This window comes from Galleria mellonella, unplaced genomic scaffold, assembly GCF_026898425.1.
Source record: "Galleria mellonella isolate WM207_F2 unplaced genomic scaffold, CSIRO_AGI_GalMel_v1 utg87, whole genome shotgun sequence".
Taxonomy (NCBI): Eukaryota; Metazoa; Arthropoda; class Insecta; order Lepidoptera; family Pyralidae; genus Galleria; species Galleria mellonella.
Window position 1 is genome coordinate 1905250 of NW_026442166.1, and position 17673 is coordinate 1922922.

Sequence of the window (17673 nt, forward strand, 5' to 3'; positions counted from 1 at the left end):
CTTGCGACATCCATAATGAAACCTACACAGCCATTGTAGTCTCGGCAAAGATAGGTAAATACGGTATTATCTTAAATGGCGGTTCTTAGAAAAGACGCCATCTTTAACAATACTTATGTATCTACATTAACTGGGTATATATGTATCTACCTAAGAATCTACATATACTCAACACACGGAATAAATGTGATCATTGTTGAAGTTCTAATCTCAACAAAAGTTTAGTAAATTTAGAGTTTTAGGTTCGAGGAAGTTGCTTTAACAGCCTAAATATAAAAGCCGAAGGCGTGCCGTTATAACTTTAAGAACGCCTGTTACATAGCAAAATCAATAGTTGCTGCTTAGATTTTGCTCACGAAAAATTTTTAGGCGCTAATCGAAATTAAATATGTACCTACTGGTTAACCTTTGACATTAGGGCAATTTTTTCTTTAAAAGAATTGAAGAATTGCATTGATACTTCATCACTTCATCATTTGTTGAATACGTACATTTAAATTTAATATAATTTAGTGACTTGTCATTCACACTAAATTATGACTACCTATCTACATATATTTATTTATATTTTATTTTATATATTTATAATTTCTAATATATTTTCTCCAGGCCTCTAACGAAGTAAGTACAGAAACATAAAGATCCTTTGAAATATGTCTTGCTTCATTGTCATAGATCGTCTCGTGGGTAGACGCTGGCTGTAGGGTTTTCTTGATAAATAAAAATAAATAGGTACATTCATAACCTACAACTACCAGTTCCATTGCTAGCAGCATACCCTGTTCAGTCGACTTTCCGCGATTCTTCTTGAAAGCATAATTATCTGAATCTAACGTGACAGGAGGCGAGGCTACCTCCATCACTCGGATTGATTAATTATGTTACCTATGTTTTTTCTTGCCGTTTTCTAAATAATGAATATTCTTTTTATATATCTTTGAGTATTTGTGTGAATAACGTCTCATTTTATTCCAGGAACCAGACGAAGGTCAGAAACTTAGGGAGCAACAACTCAGGCAACATGCGTTCTTCCAATTTAGAATACATTTGAAGAGAGGCCAAAATTTAGTAGCTATGGACAAGAACGGTGAGTTTGGTTATATGTCATAGAATCTATGACATAGATGATTACACGCACCTACAAACACTGAACACACAATAAAACGCTATTGCAGCACTGAAAAGCAAAAAAAGTCATTCATAAAATCTATAAAATAATATATAATTTTGCAGGTATTTATGGCATATTGTGGCAATTTTTATAACTGGCTATCTTAATTGAAATTGAGTTCCGAATGGGCAATAAAATGAGACAAAATAATAAAAAAAAAATAATAAAATTGTTTAAATCTAAGTTCACTTCAATAGATATATGTATTTTTTCTAAGTTAAAAAATAATAAGACAATATAGATGGTAGTATAAGAATAAATAACATCTAAAAGCCTCATAATAAATTTTAAAAACGCTAGGAATTTAATTCTTTTTATTACTACCGATAATAAATCACTGAAAATCTATCAACCTGAATGTTTGTTCTGGTATCACGCAAAACCACACCAAATTGAATGCGGTTTTTAATATTATGTTTCTGAAGTTGGAACTTAATAATATATGTTTTGTTCTGATACACTATCTAGAAATGATTTATTTCATTCCTACTTCTGAAATCCGTAGGCACGAAGAAGCGGGCAAAAATATAATAACTAAATAAAAGAAAATAAAAGTATGGTAAAAGTACCTCCACGTCTACCTAGTTATTTGACGTAATGATAACTTTGTGGTCATTTAACTAAGCGTGAACTTTAGGCTTATTGCTTCGAAAATAAATAAAGCACCATCAGTGTAAATTATGTACTTACGTATATTAAAATCACCAACTGATTATATGTCACCGTGCTTTACTTTTAAGCTATACATAATTATAGTTTACTTTGTACACTAATATTTTGCTACGTATATAAATAAATATATAATATTATAAATTTAAAAAGAGAAATCATTTCACTCACATCACTTCACTCACACATGATCAACACTTTTTTTTTTATAATTAATTAAAATACTTTTTATTGAATATTTATCTTTATAATTTGCATGTTATATTTTGTTTCTCTTGCATACTAGCGCTTCTGCTTTAAAGTATATCGAATAAATTATAATACATACATTTAAAATATAATATTTTATATAAAAACATATTTATTTTATATGTACATTCATGTACAATTCAAATCTTTTACATTATTACATACAATTAAAAAAGTATGTAATTAATTCTACGCCTTTTCTGTTGTACTTAATATGGTCAAAATAATAATAAGGTACAAACATATTGATATAAATATTATAATATAATCATAACACAGGTATTTAATTGGTTATGCCGTATGTAATTAACTATATTTGTTAAAGTTACATATATATACACTTATATATGTATATATTCCACTATATCTGAGAACAAAATATCAAAGATTATTCTCAATTCGAATAAAAGATTGTAACATCACTATTTTAACAGAAAAAGCGTTAGGTACATTTTGTTCTTACGCCTAGTAGTTTCGATTTAAAAAAAAAAGTTTAAACAGGTACAAATCTAATTTGTTATGTAGATAAAGTCAAAGAAAGGGATTTAGTAGTTATCTATATTCAAACAGAATTAATTATACATAGAACAGATTAAATCGTTAAAATTGTAGCTTCAGTAATTAAGAACAAATATTTAAAGCAGATAAAGTTGTTTGAATAAGTACTCTATGGTAATAGGGAATAAAAAAAAAAATCGAATTTGAGGCGAGAGAAAGAGACCTAGACATCTATAGCTGTATAATTTGTAGTGTTACTTTCTTACTTTATGTTTGCTTCTTCCTCTTCTAACTTAAATGTTTGGTGGGGTCCAAAACCAGGTTTGTTGTCAGGCACCAGCGATCCCTACGTGAAGTTCAAAGTTGGAGGTCGTTTGCTGCATAAATCAAGGATCGTGTACAGAGACCTTAATCCCGTTTGGGATGAATGCTTTACTGTGCCCATTGAGGATCCGTTTCAACCTGTACAGTTGAAGGTAAGTTCGTTTTTTAACAGGTTTTTATAATGTATACTTGTTCATATATATAAACCCTCAAAAATGACAACGTATAAAGGATATCATAGGCGTTAGAGTAAATCTTGCAATGTTCATGGTGTGCTCTATGTCTATAGGTAACGATTGCTACTTTCCATCAAGTGGGCCACCAAGTTGTTTGATGACACTCTCAAGCAAGATCCAACACAGGCGGTATTAAGCTCTAGCCTAAGACGACTTTACCTCCCTTTGTTCTACCGCTTGTGTAACGGATTGTGTTCTGAGGAATTGTTTGAAATGATGCCCACAGCCACCTTTTATCATCGCACCGCTCGTCATCGACAGGGAATTCATGCTCACATGCTTGAATGTAAATAGTCGCGTACAGTGCGGTTTTAAAGGAATTTTCTCCCGGGAATGCTCAGGATGTAGAATAAGCTCCCTGCCGAGGTTTTCCCTAAAGATTACAGTATGCGGTTCTTCAAAGGGTTATTCAGGGTCGGCAACGCCCAGGTGACACCCCTAGTATTGCAGGCGTATATAGGCTACAGTGACCGTTTACCATCAGACGGACTGTTTTCTTTGCCACCTTCGTGGTATAAAAAAAATTCTTTAAAAAAAAAGATACTTTAAGATAAGAATATTTATATATTTAAACAATTTCAAACAGGAGTTTTCAGTACTCTTTATAGGTGAACAAATTTGGATAAAATTATTACATAGATATAATAGATTTTTATTATAATTTTCTCAGTCAAGGCTCATGATTATTTATAATTATTTACTACTTATTTTTTCATCTATCAAAGTCATTACATCCAAATTCTGATATTAGATATAAAATATAACTATAGTTTTACATTAAATTTATTCGTACATAAATGAACTGATAATTAGATCGAAATGTCGAGTTTATTTGTGGCGTGACATTTGGAGTGTTACATAGTGTCTTCAAACCAAATGTGTCCCATCCTCGCTAGTGCTGTCTACTTGTCGATTATCAATAAATCGATAATGGACTCGATTCTAAGGCCCCATTATTCTAAATCCATCTCTAATATTTTAATTTGATAATTTTGCAACTTTTTTAAGAACCTTTATCATAAAGTAAATTTATAATGATATTAACTTAAATCTATTAGAAATTTAGATCATATTGATCCTCAAAATGATGATTTCGCTATAATATGTATCAAACTAAAACCCTAATTTTAAAGATATATTTAGAGGCATCTCGGAATCGACAATTTCGTATGAAGAGTTAAGTAATTTGATCGATTATGTATATAATATTATATATACGTGTATACAACGAATGATTATAATTGATCCAATTATAGCTACATTGATGGTTGGTTGTATGTATTGATAATTTGGATTATGTGGCTAGAAACTTCAAAACAAAGTTATGTGTCGTTAAGAGTAGTTTCAGTGCTTGCTATCCATGTTATCTAGTTGTATCTAAGTTCTGTCAAAATTATCACAAAAACATTTAATCAATTATTTTTTTTTTTTTATTTGTACTACATGGACAGCAGAATGCTGTCTTATGATCGGGTCAATTATTTCTTTGTTTACATTTTTATTAAATTCAATTGAAATATACTATAATTAAAGTCGAGTACATAATCGACTGTTATATCCATTCATTGGGCAACACTAAATTTCCTGTATCCGAATGCCATTTAATCTTTTCGAGTGCCCCATTCATTAACCAATTTAAAAGGGAGTTTGTACAAGGCCTAGTTTTAAAGGTTTTATAGGTTACAATTGAAACTGTTAAATTTATCACAGGAATTTGTAATACAAAGAAAAAATAGACAGATATTCATTCGTTTTATAAAGCAACTTATAAAAGAATAAGGTTTTTAATATAGGTGATTTCTACCTGATTTTTTTTTTAAACTGTATCGCTGATTTTATACTGATGGAGTTTATTTCCAAATTGGTCCTCATATACATCATATCATCTTTTGACTGTTCACTGCTAAATATAGTTCCTCCCCTTACTAAAGGGTTTTACTAGTAGTTGTGACGTGTACCCGTGGTCTCGTATTAGTTTTGTGAAATTGTAGCTGTTTTTCTTTACGGAGTAAAAATTACATGTTGCGAAGCAAAATTGTATAGATTTCAAATATCTCGCGTTTATTATTGGTTTTGTGTATGTAAGTGCGACTGTGCATGTGTGTGTGTGTGTGTCTGTGTGAGAGTGAATGCAAGTGTATGTGTGCGTGTGCGTGTACGTGGATCTGTGTACATGTGTAAGTATGAGTGTGCATGGTTGCCTGTACATGTGAGCGTGTGTCTGGGTGTGTGTTCACGATTAAATTTTCTTTATTCTAAAGCAAAATGTACTTGCTTTGTTGAAAACAGTATAAAAAGGTTTTATCTTTTACAGGTATTCGATTACGACTGGGGTCTTCAAGACGATTTCATGGGTTCCTGCCAAATAGACCTGACCGCGTTAGAGCTGGGCCGTTCTCAAGACCTGGTGCTGTGCCTTCGGGATCAGAACAAGCCCCATCAGGATATGGGCGAGATCGTTTTGAATGTCACGCTTTGGCCAAAGTCGCAAGAAGACAAAGAACAGGTAAGATAAATAGCTCATTAATGTCTCACTGCTAGGTAGAGGTCTCCTCTATAAATTGGTGATTCTAATCAACTATTTCTAAGTCGACCAAATGGCTTGGTATAAAGTTTTATTGCTGGTTTTCTGTTTGTACTGACGATTGATGCTCTTAGACACCTCTTAGGATATCCTAAAAAGAAAAGTAGTAGTTATTCTGTATTCTTACTTCTTCAATACAAATTATGTAAGGTATTGTTAGTTATATGTTATACATTATGTCATAATTATTGAACTACAAGGTTATGTTGATAATAAAGTACTTACCTATATATGTATAACCAGTACATAATTCTAATAATACTTTGTTTTTATACTATTTGAGCAAGTTAATGTAGGTATATATTTGTTTATCATTAAATAAATATTGAATCCAGTTTTTTTTTTGTTATATTATCGTTAGATTTACTTTTTTTTTAAATAAAAGAAAACCTGAATACAAAACGAAATTAACGTAAGTAGGTATGCTTTCCAACTGTTATTCAAAGTACTAAGTATAACAATATGTACTAGTAGATGGGTACTACCTATACTAGCGCGATATGATTAGTAACGACCTACGAAATTACGAATATAGTTGAGGTGTATACAAAATAAGCTGTAAGAATTTTAAATCACTTTCAAAGAATAATACAAAATCAAACTTAACACATAAATGAAACATATTAATTACACGTCTATAGTAGATACCTATTTAAATAATGATTCTCACGTCACGCCGGTTTACCCTCCATAATCTACAGTACAGTATGCATTAGCCAACATAACCTCAATGAATCAGTAGTTAAACTCTGTACGTAAGGAGTGCACGCGTTTACGTCTTAAAAAAAGTGACCTCACCACATTGTGAATTAAACAAACAAAACTCCGTTTTAAAGTAAACAAATTAATTTCGAACTGGCTGGAAACAGTGTTTTACTCTAATGTTTTGTTTTTAAGATTTTTACATTTTTATTTTTAACCGTCGTAACCGGCCAGTGTTTGTGATTTGGAAAAAGTTTCTTTACCTGTGTCTGTGTTTACTTGCGAAACAGTGAATTACGGATTGTGTTATTTCTTTTATGTTTTTTCTTTTTTATTAAAGTACATACACTATTGTTAGGTAGAAACGTAACAACAACACCGTACTTGGTTCTTAAAAAAATAGATTTATTTAGAATATCAACAATATAGGTATAGATTAGTAAAAAATCGATAATACAAAAATTTTAAATTTATTACTTTGTATAAATCAAAGACATAAAAATCTACGATAAATAGTAAGGACAACGCTGAAAATTTATGGTAAAAAAAAATTATTAAAGTATTTAATAATTTTTTTTACCATTAATTACCCCTTAAATTTAATAATTTTTTTTACCATAAATTACCCCTCCCCCCTCCCCCTATAATAATCTGTTTTTATTCAATTTTGGATATATCAATGAATTAATATGTATGTTTGTTAAATAAACCATTATTTTCCAAACTCGAGGTTTTAGTTGTAATATTTAAAATGATAGGTATGTATCTCTGGTGCTAACCAATATAGATAGTTTAATCTCCACTATTTTCAACCTATAAATATGTCTATTGAGACCTTAAAACATGTTTCAATTATTCTTCAAATAAAAAGAAAAACAAATTGGATGTAGGTCCATCCGTTTGAAAACTATGATGCCACACACAGTTACCCAAATAAAGAATTTAAATTTTGACGCCCCTAATTTTGCAAAGGGAATTAAAAGTTTTTTTTTGATGAGTGAAAATGGTATGGTAACCCCGCCTGCGCTAACTGCGCTGGCGGAGCACCAGTGAAGGGTGATTGATGAAAATGAAAACAGACCAGTTAGCCTATCATGATGAATTCATCTGGAATTAACCATGATAGTTTCAAGAGAGGACCGCGAGGAGGTCGCCCTGCTCGCGGTATATTGCTAGCAATGGGATTCTCAGTCTCCATTACTAACAATCCCTTTCCCCCCAAATTAAAGGAGTTTACATAACAAAATACCAGATACTGGCAATTAGTGTAGACTAAGAAAAAAAAAGTAAAAGTACTTACTTGGTAACAGTTGCACAGTCAGCTTTGTTTGGCATTGCGAGTTTCCAGTTTCGTAAATTTTATCTACGTCGGGACTGTTTCTCTTCTGATTGCGTAGTGGATCGTGCTGCAGGATTAGGGTTGACAATAAAATGAAAATGAATATGCTTTTTTCATTAATTAATAAAAAAAATGTAGCATAATATGCTCGTTTATTACAAAATTAAAGTATTCTCATTCAAGTGTTTGATTAATGATTGAAGTTAGTTTCTAACATAATTTAAAAAGTTATGAAATTTTGTATAGATAATATACAATGGCTACTAATAACGTCCGAAAAAGAAGGACAGACCATATGTATAATAAATATTGTATCTCTCTCTCTTCAATCGTACACTCTTGACGTACACTATTGTATAAATACCATTTATTAAATAAAGATATTTCATGAAAAATCAGTGAAATAATAAACTGTCTTCGTGTGGTTCGTATGAATCAATTATTCCTAATACTGCGACTATTTTTGTGTCATAAATATCATTTTAGCTTTAGCCTTCATCATAGTTTATGGCCTTTTCCATAGACTCCCATAAGGTACGATTCCGTGCTATTTAATTTGTATGGTCACCTTAGCTTACTGATTATTCGAGTAAATCTATATAAACAAATTCATAATTATTTTACCGTCAATCCCCGCCTGCCATTTTGTTCACTCACGTTTTGCGACACGTGATTCACCTCTAAACGAAGCATCTTTAGGCAAGTTATTAGTTGCTCGGAGCTTAGTGTTAACCATTCGGCACTTATACTGCGAAAATTTATAATTCACTTGTTTTTATTCTTACGAATACTTGGGTGCTTTTTAAATATTGTCGACAACCCTAGATGGCCCCTATGATGAGTTCAGGACGTTGTGCGCGATGTGAAATAGTATGGTTGGCATAAGGTCGAATTATTCCGGCGCCGAAATAGCGAAAACTTTTGCGTTGGTCAAATTTACACGAGCCACGTCATAAAAATTCAATACATAAAAGGAATGAAAACGCATTTCACAAGAATATAAAAAAAATAGCATATTGTCAGGCATTACTTTTTTTGAAAGCATTGGTATTGAAATATGGCATCGTTTGTATTATTTGTCGATTTAAAAAAAATAACTTAAACAATTGTATACTACTGCTTCATTTTTATTTAAAAATAGATCTGATAGCGAACTGAAATGAATGCGAAAAATATTTTTTTTAAATAATTGACATATCTCTTATTATGATATCCATTATATACCTTAATAGGATACCAATACAGTAGTCATATTTTTTCTATACTAATATTAAAAAAAGAAATTATTTTATTTTTTGTATGTTTATATATAATGGATACATTATATACAAATATACAAAAAATAAAATCATCAAAGCTAGAAAAAATAACAACTAATTTTGAAAATTCCTTTACTTGTAGAGAAAGCTACATTATCACCGAGTAACATACATTACATATTATTAAAAAAAAAAAACTATTAGATTTTTTAAAAATCGAGATTAAATACGATATTAATTTTCTTATCATATTAATGCTTCTAACTTATTTTTTATTGAACTAATATTGCCCTATAATTTAAACTCACATGAAAACGTTTAAAATTCATAAAAAAAATTATGACGTAACCACATACGAGTATACTTACAGACATTAACAGACATTGAAAGTAAACAAATAAATTTGCTGAATTCAAATGTAATTATCACTGATGTAACACCCAATTATAGTATAATTAGCCGCATTAAAGATCTTTAACAAATAAAAAATGAAAACAAAACGTTCTTGGCTTGTTTGAGTTAGCAGATTTATTAGATAAATAGATAGATACTCTTTATTGTTTCCTCCATAAGATTACAATAGTAAATTTATTATAAATACAAACAATTATAAGAAAATATTACACTAAGAAAACAATGGGCGGTCTTATCGCTACGAGCGATCTCTTCCAGGCAATCTTTGGATGGAGAAGAGTAATTAATAAATTGTTATTGCTTATTGCATGCAATGTATGGTTATTAGTATAAACATAGATAATATTATATTGTACTAGGTATAAGCAAAAGATCTCGAAACTAGTCGAATTTTCTCGATCTTATTACACGTAAGTTAAACCGCTAGTTATTATATTAAAAAAAATGTGTATATATATATGTGTGTGTGTGTGTGTGTGTGTGTGTGTGTGTGTGTGTGTGTGCGTCTGCGTGTGCGTGTGTGTGTGTGCTTACAAAACCTCTAACAATATAATTTATTGAATGCTACAATTTTATTTAATTGCATTCAAATAGTTTTTCTGTGACAATTTCAACAAAACTTTGTTACGTTTGCATTATTTATATATTTTTAATTTGGAAAAGATTCTTTCTTAATTTTACAGTACTATCATACCTACTTATACAACAATTAGTCCATTACCTTAAGGTTGTCTTGAAAAGATTACGCTCAGTAATAAGACCGCCTTACTGTACTTATACATTTATATCGTTGTGCTTGTAAATTGCATTGCTTATTTCCTATATTGTATAATGCAAAAAAATATACTCATTCATTCATACATTTTCATTAAGTACTATTGAAACGAACTGAAAATTATATTAATATGTGTACTTCAACTACTTTGGTGCAAGATAAAACAAATAAAAAGGAATTATTCTTATAAAATAGAAACTGTCATTTGAATTTTAAGTACTTATATCTGTCTTGCTGTCTGTGCTAATGAAAATCTATTTAAAATACAATTTTGATTTAATTTCACTTTTGTAAAGTTAATACATTAGCAAATTAAATAAATTCATTGTGTGCAGACTTAACCCTTTCCACTCCAAGCCTTTTTTTTCTTTGTATTCCACCAGCTCCACGCTAAAATTGCGTTTTTTAACTTTAAGGGGATTTTTCGTATTTTGTAAATAAAATTGATTTTTTCTGATATGATAAACTTTATTTTATGAGTAATTACAGGATACTATATTATAATTCTTAATTCTAATCTTTATAAACCCTTTTGGTATGGTACAAAATCAATGTCGAGTGACAGTCGACATTGGAGTGGAAAGGGTTAAATTGCGACTTCAAAAGAAGGAGTTTCTAAATTCAGTTATATTTTCATACGACTTCAAAAAGGAAATTCATAATTCGGTTTTATCATTTTTATGTTTGTTACCTCATAACTCCATCAGTTGTTAATCGATTTGGAAAGTATTTTTTTTTATGTGAAGGGATATACCTTCAGATCAGTCGAATATAAATTTTATCAAAGTCGGTTCAGTAGTTTAATTTTGGAATTAAAATTACTCATTTGACTACAACTTTTTTTTTTATAGAACATGCTTTTTTAAATTTATATAAGAGACTGTTTTAGGAAAAATGTTCAGTTGTAATTAAAAAAGTACTGTGGTATAAAAATAAAAAACAAAAATATGATTTTATTAACTCGTCACTCATACCACGTTATAACGCGTATAGTATATCAATAATATTCATATAAAAACAATCCTAACTAAAATTATAAATGTATTAATGCAACTAAGAATGGCAAACAAACTGACGGCTCACCTAAAGGAAAGTGATAACCGTCGCCTATAAATATGAGCAGTACCATGCACATAACAGAGTATACTGTTTCGCCCATGATACCTCCCTTGCGTTGCCATTTCCGAGGACTCGGGTGTTGTTCCTTTGTACCCTGTAAATTCACTGCCATATCCCACACTTCAAACTGAATCTTATAGTATAAAAATAAGTTTTTGTAAGCTATAAATGCTGTGACATTGACTTAGTTTGAAATTTAAATTGTAATTTTAATTTTATTTGATATTTTTATCATTTTATTATTTATAGTAGCCTTATTGACTATTTGTAATGCATGACCAAAGTGTGCACTTGGTACTAGTAGTGATTCATTGTATAATGTAGTAAATAATTGAAAATTAAATATATAATGTACCTGTATAAAATGGCCAATGGATAAATTCAATAATTAATATTTGCATGCCATTTGATGTGGCGAAACATAATGGACATCTTATAAACTTCACAAATGCAACACCTTTTCTACAATGTTTCTAGCAAATAAATTTCATTTCATTTCATTTCATATATTAACGGTTTAACCAATCACTATGAAATTTGGTATGAACGTACTATGTAGAACGAAGAAGATATAGGCTACTTTTTATTCGGGTCAATGAACGCGGATTAAAGCTAGTATGCGAATATTACAATGCGTGTTTTTCGAGGAGAAAGGTATGTTTATAAAGGGACAGATGGTCCCGTTGCTAGAAATATTCCCTGTCGACTTCCTGGCCACTCCCCGTAACCCCACTACGGATAATTCCCAACGAATTCGTCATTATGGGCCTACTGACCTGCTTTTGTTCTCACGATGCCCGCCAGTTTATACTGATGTACATACATACAATGATGTATGGACAGTGTATGGTCATAGATAATATAATAATATACTAGAGGCAAGGTTACAATTACTTTATCATTCACTAGCTTTTACCCGCAACTGCGTTCACGTAACCGGGATAAAAAATAACCCATACCCTTCTTTCTCTGATAGAGTACATTATTATTGTTAAAAATTTATGTTAATTTTTAATACGATGTCTATATACATATATACTTGTAACACATTTTTAAATCATTGTCTTTTTCTCGTAAATATATATATATATGTATACATACACATACGTATGTAAGTATGTAGTAACAATATTTGTACTTATTTTAGTAATAAATGCACCGCCTACTTAATTTTCTAGCTTGCCTTATGGTTGACTGGTAGAGAACACCATTAGATTTTAAGTCCACCATATGTACACTTATATAATTTTGCATTGAGTTTAAGTAAATAAATATAACGGTAAATGAACAGCGACGCTATGACGCAAAGCACCGTACGCCTCCTGAAGAAGACTTCCGGATGAAGTTGTAACAATTGTCGAAAATAGCAAACACTGTGAGTTCGTTAATTTCGCGTTATATATGTTTATAGACATAATGTAATACATACATAACGCCGTGTGTGCGTGTAGAATGGGCCACCCCTTCCTTTCCCGTGGGTGTCGTAAGAAGCGACTAATGGAGGGCGAGGGATGGGCAGCAGCGGCCCTCTTAAAACATCTCTAAAAGCCTAATTACGATTGCCAACCCGCCTGCCAAGCGTGGCAACTACTGGAACAACTTCCCTTATAGGGAAGACTTATGTGGACAATTAACAGCTAAAATAATAATATTAGTACATACATATATACCAGTTTCCATAGTAATTAGTTAAGTTTTTAAGGCGCTATGTAATAACAAATATACATACTTTTACATTTATAATATTAGTAAGGATTACTAAACTACAAAGTCTAAACTTACAAGATGCACCACATCACACCACTACAGACACGCACACACACGTATAGAGCTATGAAGCATAAAAATAATATGTAGTAATATATATGGTATGTGTATGCATATTTGCATACACACACGCATTAAAAGGGGTTGAGATCTCTGCTTTCTTTTTTCCAAAGGTTTTTGGGACGGGTTGTCTGAGAAAACCGGCAAATTAGCTGAGAATGAAGTCAATAACAATAATATTAGTAAGGATTAAAAAGTACAAACATTTGTATATAAGAGAACATAGATTAAATATCTTACAATGCGATGAGAAATTATATCTCTCGAGATGAGAATTAGCATAATACGGTCGTATAATTTTATGCATTCCTTACCGAGATCCACGGAGAAAACATTGTTAAGGAATTCCCACGAGGAGCAGGTTCGCAATTCGACTGAACTTTTTTATGCACACGCTGTGCGATAACTACGTACTTTCTGAATCAATTTTGATAATTATTATTCTTTTACACGGTTAATTCCATATGAATTTTGTGTCAAACTAGTCTGATTTAATAAAAACTAACAAAACAACAGACATGACATCCGTTTAGAAAGGATTTATGAAAATTTCGTAATTTTTTTTCTGTACGCAAATTTTGGAGAATAGTGACATGGGCTAAAAGAAATTTTATGAGTAATTTGTTTGACAGTTTTGGTACTTGTAAACCGTATAAATACAATTATATATTAAGGTAAGATAAGCAAAAAGTAAGGAAGAGCCGTGGCATTTTTTTTAATGGATGAGAATGAAATGGTAACATCGCCTGCGCTATCGGTATACGCTGGCTGTGTACCAGTGAAGGATGATAGGTGAAGACGAAAGCAGGTCAGTTTGCCCATCGTGATGAGTACACTAGGAATTCAGCACGATGTTTTCCAGAGTGGTCTAGGTTGAGATCGACCTGATAGGGTATATGGGACTAATGGTCTGCATTACTAACAATCCCTCCCCCCTGGGCCTTAGCCTTATATTGTCGTTAGCTCCGTGTTAACGGTAAAACGTAGTGAAAATGGACACAAGTTTGTGATAGGGTCCAAGACAAAATAGGGTAAAAGATTTAGAGATAAAAATATTTGATATTTAGATAAAAAACACATATGGCAACCCTATTAAATGATTAAAAACCCTATAAAAGACGATATTAAATACAAAGCTGCAGGTAACAGGCATTATATATATATATATATATATATATATATATATATATATATATATATATATATATATATATATATATATATATATATTTACAAAACATTTCGTTTATTGTTTGTTTATTATTTTTTGTAGAGGAAAATATACCTAAATCCGCTGGAATTAACACATTTCATGTGATTTTGCTATAATAATACCTAATATGTATGTAATCATAGATGTTCGCGTGTCTAACTGTTACGCTTGTTGGCTGGGCACGGCCGCGGACCGATGACTAAGTGACGGACACACCGACATTCTCATTATGTATAATATTATACAAGAAAAATACCCGACCTAAATATTTAAACTACTATACTAACAATTGTTTAGTTTAAAATAGTTTAATATTTAAACTAAACAATTAATTAATTGCACATTGTAGAATTATTATTGAAATATGAAAATGACTAATTTTTACTTTTAATTCGTCATCTAAACATATTGAAATCTCTAATTTCCGAAAATACTTAACTGATTAATTTAATGAAAATCTGTAATAGAAGTTATTTGGTACAATTTGAGTGTCTCTCATAGTTTTTATCTCGATAAGAGATTTGTAGGAGGCATTTTTTGTTATTGTTAGGGAGACAAACAAGCAGACGGTACACCTGATGGAAAGCGGCTACCGACGCCCGTAAAGGCAACACGAGAAGAGTTGCTTGTGCGTTGCCGGTCTTATTTACTGATTTACTACCTTACTAACATTATAATCTTTGTAGGGATTTTGGCCCATGTGGAAAATAATTTTATAATTACATATTAAATTTATTTATTTATTGCAATAGTGTTCATAATGAAGAATTTTCAGTAGTTGTAATACAACGCGAACCCGTTTGGGTTAACAAATTTATTACATAATTTATCTTTGTAGTTAGTTAGCTATATCGATGTCAATTTATTACGCTCTGTAAATGTTTGTGACAGCCCTATCAGCTGATAATGTCTGAATGGTAAAGGGGTAATTTTAGCGGCACTGCCGTATTCATAAAGTAAATAGTGTCAGTTGGGCCCTGTCTTTTTATTCATAGGATTGCGATCTAGTTTTTTATTAATACACGAGTCTACTTGTAAGTACCCATACAATACTAATCGAGACAAAAATGTTGCTAACCTCATCTGATATCAAGGTCAAGGTCGGTGACTCGAATAGCAATATTGGAAGTGCTTTTGTAATGCAATAACGTTTAGAGCATTAGTGTGAAAATGTTGTTATACTTTTTAACCGATTTTTAGACAGGTTCCCAATTTAATTATATGTATTACGGAACAGGAAATGACAAAGAAGTTAGCGGCTTACCTGATGAAAAATAGTAACCGTCATCTGATGACTTGAATAAAAGTATAGACATCATGGAGCATTTAATAGGGTTGCCAGATGTGTTTGAGATATACATACAAGAGGGAGACTTTGTACAAAAGTCGTTTGCTTGGGTACCTCTGTCCATTCGTGTTTCAACCATAAAGCAGTTGTGTTTGCATGACTGTGTTTTGGTTTGAAAGGTGGGATATGGCATGAATTTACAGGGTACAGAGGAATAACACCTGAGTCCTCAGGAATGGCAACGCATGGGCGAAACAGTATACTCTGTTATGTCCATGGTATTGCTCATGTCTATAGGCGACGGCTACCACTTTTTATCAGGTGGGCCATCAGCTTGTTTGCCATTCTAAGTTGTATAAAAAAAACATAGATAGCATAATTACGCGTCATTACGTGTGGAGCATAATGCTTATGTAGGTGCGAATTGATCGACCTTTTCACATACATATGCCAGCTACTTTCCGTGAAGGTCGTCGAACAGGCTTTGCAACACTTTCAAAATTCCTGTCTATCCTGTGAAAGTGTTCTTAAACTTGTATCTATACAAAACTTATAAATTACTAGGAATCTCACTTACCGATAAATTTAAAATCTCGCTTTAGATTTTTAATTGAATTGAAAAGTATTCCATATTAAAATGTCAAATTGTTTTAATACTGAGCTTAGTGATTTCTTTCTTATGGTTGATTATGGAATGATAACCCCGCCTGCGCTAACGGTATACACCGGCGGGGCACCAGTCAGGGAGGATAGGTGAGAATGAGAGGTCGGGTCAGTTAGCCCATCGTGATGGATGAATACGCCAGGAATTCAACACAATGGTTTACGGGGGGAACCACGTGGCGATCGACCTTATGGGGCATATTGCTAGCTTATTTCTTTTAGATAGATAGTAATATAAAATAAGATATAATTTATTTGCATTACTTACAGCGCACAAATTACAACATACATATACAAAAAAAAGCGAGATAACATAAATGATAAAAAAAAAATACACAAAGCTAAATACAATTTTCGTTTGTGAGTGTGCCATAGCAATAGAAAATGCAATACAACTTTTATTTTTAGTATATGTATTTTTTTTTATCTTTTTTCACTATGAATTTGTGCTCATTGTTGTTTGTGTACTGTGAATAATGCAAATAAATTATCTATCTATCTATACATATATATACATGTATCGATAAATTCCAGTCAGATTATTCCAATATTAAAATCTATATAAACTTAAGCTCAGAGCCTATCTGGTCTTTATAATAGTACATTAAATACAGTTATTGGAAATATGATAGAATAGAATAGAATAGAAACATTTATTGCCAGTAAACTTACAATATAAAATATAAATAACATATACAAAAAGTGTCCCACACCCGGCAAAATGAACCGGCTCAGCGGATGCTGTGAGTGTCCCAGCGCAATGTGAACAGCTACACAGCGCTGGTTTTCAGCCGGTCCCTCTCTTAAACAAAACAACCAAAGTGCCGGGTACCACTGTCCGTTAATTATCCTTATTATGATTAAGAATCCTATTAATAAACATTTTGTAGTCATTATAATTGCACAAGTGATGGTACCCAATATGTATCGATAACGAATTGTACATTAATGTCAATGAAGACAGCATCTCTGTCATTATATATAATCCCTGGATTGGGAGGAGAGGAATTATTAGTAATGGGGACGTCAATCCGCATTGCTAGCAATATACTCTGTCGGGTCGACCTCCACATGGTTGCCCCTGGAATCGTAATTAATTATTCTCAAATTCGTCGTGATGGGCGAACTGACTTGACTTTATCCTCACCTATCACTGGTGCCCTTCCAGTATATATCGATAGCGACGGCAAGGTTACTATTTTCATCTTCCTACCCTTATCCCAACTATCATTTGGGGTCGGCATAATATGTTTTCCTCTTCCATTCTTTTTCAAGAAGAAAAAAGCAAGCTTTGGCAAAGTTACTATTTTATTATCATTAATTAAAAAGAACTCCTAGATTGG

General features: G+C 31.6%; 1 protein-coding gene across 14 annotated transcripts in view; it reads left to right on the forward strand.

Annotated features, from left to right (window-relative positions):
• The window catches only part of LOC113519265 (multiple C2 and transmembrane domain-containing protein), a 163619-nt gene that overhangs the window by 121342 nt on the left and 24604 nt on the right, over positions 1–17673 (forward strand). For 10 of the 14 annotated variants that reach the window (XM_052902024.1, XM_052902034.1, XM_052902028.1 and 7 more), the window contains 3 exons: positions 976–1087; positions 2909–3063; positions 5462–5653. In XM_052902024.1, the coding sequence (XP_052757984.1) occupies positions 976–1087; positions 2909–3063; positions 5462–5653 (459 nt within the window). Of the gene's footprint in view, positions 1–975; positions 1088–2908; positions 3064–5461; positions 5654–6439; positions 6701–17673 lie in introns of those variants that run through there. The other 4 variants (XM_052902025.1, XM_052902037.1, XM_052902035.1 and 1 more) reach the window with 4 other exon arrangements.